Source organism: Penaeus japonicus, unplaced genomic scaffold, assembly GCF_977035675.1.
Source record: "Penaeus japonicus unplaced genomic scaffold, GWHDUDI00000001_assembly GWHDUDI00000009, whole genome shotgun sequence".
Lineage (NCBI taxonomy): Eukaryota > Metazoa > Arthropoda > Malacostraca > Decapoda > Penaeidae > Penaeus > Penaeus japonicus.
The window spans coordinates 29,773,347-29,783,346 of record NW_028234411.1 but is presented as its reverse complement, the minus strand read 5'-3'; the positions used below and the strand labels follow the sequence as shown (position 1 = coordinate 29,783,346).

At 33.5% G+C, this 10,000-nt stretch overlaps 1 protein-coding gene across 5 annotated transcripts in view; it reads right to left on the bottom strand.

Annotated features, from left to right (window-relative positions):
* The window catches only part of Tsp74F (Tetraspanin 74F), a 124,578-nt gene that overhangs the window by 687 nt on the left and 113,891 nt on the right, over positions 1-10,000 (bottom strand). For all 5 annotated transcript variants that reach the window (XM_043020641.2, XM_043020642.2, XM_086539922.1 and 2 more), the window contains 6 exons: positions 6,362-6,471; positions 5,398-5,589; positions 4,547-4,723; positions 2,842-2,958; positions 2,201-2,332; positions 1-1,713 (listed from right to left, as the gene is read on the bottom strand). The exon at positions 1-1,713 is cut by the window's left edge and continues 687 nt beyond it. In XM_043020641.2, coding sequence (XP_042876575.2) covers positions 1,666-1,713; positions 2,201-2,332; positions 2,842-2,958; positions 4,547-4,723; positions 5,398-5,589; positions 6,362-6,439 — 744 coding nt within the window. In that variant the 5' untranslated portion in view covers positions 6,440-6,471 and the 3' untranslated portion in view covers positions 1-1,665. The remainder of the gene's footprint in view (positions 1,714-2,200; positions 2,333-2,841; positions 2,959-4,546; positions 4,724-5,397; positions 5,590-6,361; positions 6,472-10,000) is intronic.

Below are 10,000 nucleotides of genomic sequence, written 5' to 3'. Positions count from 1 at the left end.
TGATTCTCTTATCCGAAAAGTGTATCTGAACTGAAATCTTACAATGCCCGCCTAACTGAGATACTGAGATCTGTAGCAGGATCAGAACATCCTCTAAAACATTATAGGCACATAAACTTCATTTTTCTAACTCTTAAACCATGAAACTGGACAGGGGTAGGGTGTATTTAGACTGAAATATATTTACAAGAAACTGCTAGATTAGTTGATATCACCTAATTTTGCTTTCTTGCACTAAACATTTCCTATAACAATAATGTATATAAACACGATACCAGTGGAGTACAGTATTTTACTTTCAGTTGGCAAAGGGAGCAAGTGAAGGAAAATGAGAAGGAGAAGGAGAAGGAGATGGAGCAGAAGGAGGAGTGTGTGAGAGAGGGTGCGCATAGACAATAAAATGACATTTTCCGTTTTTGTTTAATATACCAGTCTGAAATATTAGGAAACATTTGGTGCAAAAAAATATACAAAATAATAATAATAATCTTAAGTTGTCATTTTTTAACATACAAACACATATTTCTTTAGCCTTTACTTAGGATATAATACATAAAATAATTGATATACATAAAAAGCTATTAATACTGAATCATGTCTCATCATAAACATAAAAAAAGTTTCTTCTACTGCTTTGCAAATACATCAAATGTATTCTCTGTGATAAGTGAACAATCCAGGAGAGAAATTTAATTCCAAATGACTTTCAATGTGTTAGTTCACAATAAATAACACGAGGCACTTTGGGAAAATAAAACGCAATCATGACAACAAATGCAAATATTAGGAGTAAGTCATAACTGCTCACATATAACATTTACTCAAGCAAAGAGTTCTGGACTAGATACTCAAAGGTAAGACTACACAAAAGCTGTGATACAAACCATACTGCTTCAGTGGTAACTTGGCATGTCATACTCAGGGTTTTATTTTCCTCTATTACTCAAAGAGAAAGAGAAAAGAAAAAAAATGTACCTAATTCCAATTGGATGTTACATTCACCTATGAAAAATCACGTTACAGTATTGTATACAAATCTATTTTTGTTCCCATTTTGGATGTTCTTTTATCAATCTGTACTCAAATTAACTTTTTAGAAAAGTAAAATGGTAACTACAAGTATCATAAAATACCATAAAGTATCATAAAATCATGTTTTTCATGGTAGATGGAGAGCATGACTACGTGCCAAGTTAGCATAATAGCAGCATAGTGTTGTGGCAAGGAGATACGCAGGTGAATCTCCTCTTTGAGAATCACCGCCACAACTGTACAACTAATAACTTTATCACATCCAATGACACATATGTGCCGTAGTTTATCACCCACAATCTAAGAATATATTCGAAATGAATATAAAAAGGACTAAAATAGATATAAATAAACACATAAACACTTCTTCTCTTGACAAGAACCACATAAGCTAAACCTATTGAAACCACAGTCTAGCTAAAGCTCATACTGTAAATTCAATTCATGAACTGCATAAGCACGTTAAATTAAATAACTAATCATTTATCAAGCTTTTTTTCCCCTCTGTAAAAATCATGCCGTCAACTACAGGGATTTTATTACAAAAAAATAAAAAGATTTATGCAGTTGACAAAAAGCCTTACAGTATATTTTTACCCCTGACAAGTTTTGAAACACATTATCTCGTTTTAATTAGTTGATTAACTTGAAGAGAATGATGGACAAGATGAGGCCAATCAACTGGAAGAAAATAAAGCACAAATTAGAACATGAGCATAGATATATGTATAGCATCAATTTTTCTTTTTTCTTTTACAAAAAACAAGTACCAACATCTGAGCTTATCCACTATACAAACATCCTATTTAATATAAAAGCATTTCATATATTGTTTGTACATATATGTTTATGTACACACACACACACAATATATATATATATATATATATATATATATATATATATATATATATATATATATATATATATATATATATATATATATATATATATATATATATAATATATATATATATATATATATATATATATATATATATATATATATATATATATATAATATATATATATATATATATATATATATATTATATATATATATATATATATATATATATATATATATATATATATAAACACATAATAAGATCTCCCATCACGTTTTCCTCAGGTAAGCAAGAAGCCGAAACCCAAAAGGAACACTAACCATTATGAAGGCGACGGCGATGCCCACGCCCCCTATGATGACCGCCTGACCCTGGACAAAGTCTCTGGCCTTCTCGTAGCAGCCTTCGGTGTAGGAGTTGTCTTCCGTTGGGTTACTCTGACATTCGATAACCTGAAAGACGACAATGATATCAAGGAACGGAAAAATGTGAGAGGTGAAGTATTATCAAAATATAATTTTCTCTAAATGTAAATATGTAGTAAAAAATGAAAATATAATTTAGTTATAGTTATTTTCTGTACACAATTTGTTGATTGATTTATTATATGTAAAATATTTTAGCAAGATCTGGAGATTTGAGTGAAGCCACACATGAATCAAGTCTATACAGCACAACCTTTACTTTATTTTTCATACATATGTGTGTCAAACTATACAAGGTATATCATGTATGACTTAATCATAAAGCAATATAATTAAAGATCTTAGTTAAATAAAATCATAACATTTCTAACTAAGGGTATACTATTCTGCACTACAACTGAAAATATATCTCCTTTAAATATGAAAATGAAATACTAATAAGAACATATATCACTAAACAGTACCTTCAGCATTTTTTTTTATCAGTGAAATAAACAGAACAGAATAAGCCAACATGGGATCCCGCTTCGACCTACCTTTCCGGTGTTGGGGTCATTCTTGCAGCAGGACTTCGGGACCTTGTTGCCGGTGTTCTTGAAGTTTCTGTTGTACTTCAGCCACTCGCTTTGCTCCTTGATGCCGCAGCACTTCATCTGAGTCAAGAAAATGCCGAAGTTAGAACTTTGCGAAGGAAGTGAATACCATGTATTATAAAAGCACAATTTGTCCATAATGATATATCTACTTGTGAGAACTTTTCTAAGAAGCATCATTATCAATTTTTCTAATAATAAAATACTACTAACAACCCCACATATGCTAACAAAATTCTGCTTACTTTACACTAACAATCCCATATATGTCATCAATAATCCTCTCTCTACTTACTGCAACCTAACATTCCCACACATACTAACAACAATTTCCTTTCTACTTACTATATATTAACAGCACAATACTACTACCAATCCCCTTCTTACTAGATGCAGACAAACAATGCCATACCACAAACACCTCAAATACAATGCCCTTTCTACTTATTTTATATAAACAATACTACTAACAGCTATCCCCGTTTATTTAATGCATACTAAGAATGTTATACAAACAACCCCACACATAATGTTCGTGTTTTTTTATAGTATTGTAGTCAGAAGATAAGACACAATGGCTTTATGCAAAAGAGATGCAATTTGTATGATTTTTATTTTCAAATTAAATACCAAGATTAAATAAGATGATGAACAATTTTGTATAAATAAATGCAAGCACAAAAATAAACCAAGTCTGCGGCGCACTTTGTACTTTCCTTCATTAAATATAATATAACAAAATGCATTTTTGGTGCGTTTTATTAAAAAGAATTCATAAATATGAATTGTTTTGGCTATATTTGTTATCTGTGCTCTTCAAAGACCTCCCTGGCTATTTATCAGCCCAAACTGGCTTGCTCATTTTTTGTAGAGATTGTTGTCAAGAGGTTTAATAGGCACGTAGGAGACTTTAATGTTCATTGTTATCCTTTAGCACAGTTCTAACGTATGAATCGCCTACATATGAATGATATTTCTATTTTCAATGTTGGGCAACAAGATACGTGGACATTATTCTCGCCTATTTCATGTGAAATTTTCTTTATTTTCATCATGTGCATATTAGAATAAACATTTCACACCATTCCAATCATTATAGGTGTACATAAAAACTAAAATGTCACCTTAATTGATAACATTTGGGCGAGACAAAATTCGAGGAGAGAGTCGTCGCTGTAGTTACCAGCGGACTGACAAATGCTCCGAGCACTGGTAAATTTAACATTGTATCTCCGATGGTAAGTTGTATTATGAACTTACCATCGTAAATGTGTTACTGAATACTACCATGCTATCAACATACCAACGCTCCAATACTATTAGCAACTACTTAACACCTACCATGTTACCAACACTCCAATACCACTAACAACCCACTCCCACACCCCCTTATACTGACCACATACCATGGTGTCAACATAAACAACACCCCAATACTACAAACAACCCCACACATAACTACCAAGAACCCCACACATTTCTACACACAACATACCAACACTCCAATACTACTATTAAAAACCCACTAGGCCCCAGACACCCCCTCCTACTTACCCCCTACCATGCAACCAACTTACCACCACCATAGCCCTACTAACACCCTTCCCCACCCTACCCCCGTCCCCTACACCCCCGTCCTTCTACTCACCGCCTGCTGTGTCTCATCCCATGCCTTGGTAATGGGCTTGTCTGCATCCGGGACGTAATCCTTCATGGCGCTCGTCATGGTGTTTTTGACGGAGACACTCGCCTTGTCCTTGAACACGTAGCCCAGGATTCCTCCGATGAGGACTATGATGAACAGGAGCAGCACGATGATGAAATACTGAAAGGGGGGGAAGGGGGTCAGATTGTGGAGGAGTAAAATGGGGGGGAGGTTTGTGAGGATAATTTGTAGGGAAAAGGGGGGGAAATGGTCGAAAAAACGAGTTAATTAATGGTGATATATGGGTGAATGGGGAAATGAGTGAAGCGGTGAAAGATGAGTAAAATGGAGAAAACATTGTAAAATGGTGAAACATTGGGGGTGGGGGTGGGGGTTAATAAATTGATAAATCAGATGGATAGTAAAATCATGACGTAGCGATAAATGACCGCAATTATGAAAAGTTGAAGAGCAAGTGAAATAAAATACAAATACTGGAAAAGCGAATGAAATAAAATACAAATACTGGGAAAGCGAGTAAATTGGTAAATCAGGAGGGAAGACAAGTACGATGATGAAACACCAGAAAGAGAGAGAAAAAAACGTGACGACATATTGGGGAGATAAAACACATGAATGATATTTTGAAAAGGTAAATACATTAATGGTATTGAAAAAATGCAAAAATACAACTACAATAAAATCATGAATTTAAAGACCTCTTCAAAAACCCTCTACATATTGGAGAAAAATGTCAAAACCGGGAAAGAAAATCAGAAGTTTAAACCCCCCCTTTTTCAAAAAGAAAGAAAGAAAAAAAAAAAAAAAAAAAAAAAAAGTTTCCGAGTCCTCACCGAGAGCAGCATACACTTGATCTCCTTGAGGGCGCCGAAGCATCCCAGGAAAGACACGAAGAAGATGACGCATCCTGTGGCAATGAGGATATAGGCGGCGGTGATGTACAGGTCATTTCCCAGAAGCTGTTCGAGGTACGGGCGGTCGACCACAGTCCAGATACCAAGCACCAGAATCGCTATGCTGGCAAGCTGTGGGGTGGAGGGGTAAGGGGTTAGTGGGTATGTGGTTCATGGAGTATTTAGAAAGTAAAAAAAAAAAAGGTATCAGATAATGACTGTATGTATATATCTACCCGATAGTCTAAGTGAATTAAGATATAGCTAATTAGATATCTAATTAGCTATATTTTCATTCACTTATCTTTTAACTATTCATTTTTTATATTTTTTCTATACATCTATTCTCTCTCTCTCTCTCTCTTTCAGTATATATATATATATATATATATATATATATATATATATATATATATATATATATATATATATATATATATAGATAGATAGATAGATAGATATTTTTTTTTTTACGTATCTATTCATACATAGATCGATATCTTTGACTCCCTCTCTTTGTATATATCTGTTAAATTATGTTTGAAAGCCTATCTACCTATTAAACTGTATCACTGTCTATCAGTATGTCTATCAATTCATACAGTGTTTTATTAACAACCACATGTACTAAGAAAATAAAAGAAATATGATCTCCCGGGGGAAATATCCAGGAGAATGATCAGTCTTTCGTCAGACATGGATTAAAACACTTCGGCATACGCATACACACACACGAACACACACACACACACAAACAAAAACAAAAACAGACGATCCACAACAAACAAAAATACCAAAAAAAAAAAAAACATTAAGAAAACTCACTCAAAACAATCAATCAATCAATCAATAAACAAACACACCAAAATACGAGAAAAAAAAAAACAACCCACAATAAACTCACCCATATAATAAAGTTCATAGCGAACATGAAGAACCTCACACACTTGCCGCATGACCCCATCTCTGCGCTGCGACCCATTGCGTCTCACTCGACTAGGCCTACCTCACTGTCTGCAAGGGAACGGTCAAAGGGGTTACTATAACATACTATAACAACTCCGATAGCAACGACTATGATAATAGCAATAGTAACAATAATGATACAAATTATAATATTAATATGATTAATAATAATAATAATAGCAAAATTAATGATGGTGATGATGATTACGATAGTAGTTTTAATACAATCCTCAGAATTAATGATGATTATAATAATAATATTACCCATTGTAATAATAATAATAGTCATAATTCGGATAACAACACCATCATCAACAACATAACTACAACAATAATGAATGATAAATGATATAAAAATATAAACGATAATGATCATGCAAACGAACGTAAAAATGATACCGAGTAACAAATCAATAACGATATCAAATGATACCACAGTGAAGAGAATGACAAAATCATAATGATAAGGTAACCAAGGCAACACCAGTAACACCATTAAATAACAATAATAATATATCAACTTAAGAACAAAAGTTCAACGCGGAACTTATTCACAAACTGTTATTCCTATTCAATAAATATTTACGAACTGCCGGCGTCACAGAGTTCAAAGTTATTGACATTACAAAAGCTTTTATATACTAACCACTATCCAAGGTTAAGATAACGTGTTTCTTCACAACAACTATTTGCGCCGATCTTACCTGTGCTTTTAAGTTTTAATAAAAAGTCCATTCTTTATTTTATGAGTTTTGATCAAGTTTAGAGGCTGAATATTTAAACAGTTGATAAATTGATATTTGGATAATTAGTCGACATTCATTCAAAGGATGAATATCAATGGCTAGGATGAATTTTAATACTGTGGGGATTTGAAAATGATAATAATGAAGAATTTGCATGGTACTGGATAAATATTTCATTTACTAATTAAGGTCACGTTAAGTAGTAATTTGCAAGTTGTCAAATATTTTGGTTGAATGTTGACTTCTTTCTGTGATTTTGCTTGCTATATTTCCCTGATGTTCTTTTGTTTTAATTATCTGGCTTGATTATGCGGCCCTGTCTGTGAGTATGCGTGTGTACGTATGTGCGTGTGTTTTTTTCTGCTTAACTGTGCGGGTCGAAGAGTGGGGAAAACCGTTAACAATGCAGTACCTCCACCAATAAAAACATCCAAAACACAGTCAACAATAATGCACAAACTCAACCGTTCTCAGTAACCCTTCTCCTCCCCCCCCCCCCCCTCTCCCACCACATATTAATAACACTAATCCTCCTTCCTACCTCCCTCCATCCCCCCCCACCCACCCCAACCCAATCGCAGCGCTTCTCTCGCATGACGTCACGAGCGTCTTGCCACGACGTCACGGCGTCCCAAGGCACAAAAAAGCAGCGGAACAGGTCGTGTAAAGTCAAAGAGAAAGTGGTACCTGACCACAGACCATTATGAACTTTAACGCCTTGCCACCACTATCACTCCTCGCTCTCGGGCGGCGGTGAACTCTTTTTTAATACACAAACTAGAAAAAAAAGAAAAGAATAGAAAAGGGAAAAAAACGCAGGAAACGCCTTCTATGGGATCCCTCTGAATTTTCTGAATTCTTTCCTAACTCCGTTTGATATATTCAGCATATTTAGCATAATGATGAAAGAATGCGATGGATAGAGTGAAGCTTGAATGGTGGTCTATCGTGTCTCTACGGTCTCGTATGGGTAAAACACAAGCAAATGTGCAACAATTGCCACTGCCACTGACACCTATCGACTCGATGAAATCGATCGCTTGGTGCCATGGTCGCTATATAAATTATAAACTTCATCAGTTTGCAACTATTGACTACGTGTGTACTATGACCTTGATATAGATATATATTATAATATATATATATATATATATATATATATATATATATATATATATATATATACATATATAAATATATAATATATAATATATATATATATATATGTATATACATATATATATATATATATATTTATATATATAATATATATATATATATTTTTTTTTTTTTTTATATATAATATATATATATAATATACATATATATATATATATATACATAATATATATATATATATATAATATGTATATATATATATATATATATATATATGATATATAATACATAATATATATATATACATATATATATATATATATATATATATATATATATATATATATATATATATATATATATATAAATATATTACACACACACACACACACACACACACACACAACACACACACCTGTATGTATGTGCGTGTGTGTGTGTGTGTGTGTGTGTGTGTGTGTGTGTGTGTGTGTGTGTGTGTGTGTGTGCACATTATATATATATATATATATATATATATATATATATATATATGTGTCTATATATACATATAGGCATACATACATATAGGTACATATATATATATATATATTTATATAAATATATATGTATATATATATATATATATACATATATGCATACATACATATATGTACATATATATGTATACACACACACACACACACCTGTATGTGTATGTGCGTGCGTGTGTGTGTGTGTGTGTGTGTGTGTGTGTGTGTGTGTGTGTGTGTGTGTGTGTGTGTGTGTGCACATTATATATATATATATAGATATATATATATATATATATATATGTATATATATACATATATATATGTATATATATATGTATATATATACATATATGCATACATACATATATGTACATATATATGTATATACACACACACACACACACACACACACACACACACACACACACACACACACACACACACACACACACACGAGCGAATGCCTTCATATCTTTTATTTTCTTCCTGCTTTGCTTTCACTTTCTATTTAATTTCGATAACAAATAATCAGAACAAAGGTATAACCTTGTGTCATTAGCTGTGCGATGCTCTTATCATCCTCACGCTACTACCATATCACCATTTTCATCACAATGTCATCACAACAGGCTTCACGTCACCATAATAACCTCGAGCTCATCACAACCACTCAGCTACCAGAGTGAGTGAAAGCGCGGCTCTTATCACAACCGGGATACACATTCCACAGACCGGTATGGCAAATAATCGCAAAGGTAACACAAGACAATGCTAATCTCTCCTACTCTTGTAGCAGAACCACCACTACCACTACCACCACCACTTCCAGAAGCCATCAACCACCTCGGCCTCATAACGGGTCAGATCTCATTTATTATGAGCGCATAGAAGTCACCGAGAGTGGTTCTCGGAATGCATCACATTTACTCCCTCCCGGCGCCGTCGGGTTCTCGACTTTCGTTTCAGAAACACACGTGGTTTGGCGGAATGCCGAGCTCTTCGCTTTTCTTTTCGTTACTCTTTTCCACCTTTTTTTATGTGTTGCAGGAGAGCAATTTTGGAAGTTTTTTTCCGACATTTATGATACATTTGTGTATATTTTCTATGTTTCTTGTATTTCATAGTTTTTCTTTTATCCCTGGGAGAATAACATGACACGGGCAATCGGTAGGATAACAGTCTGTCTAGCCTCACTGT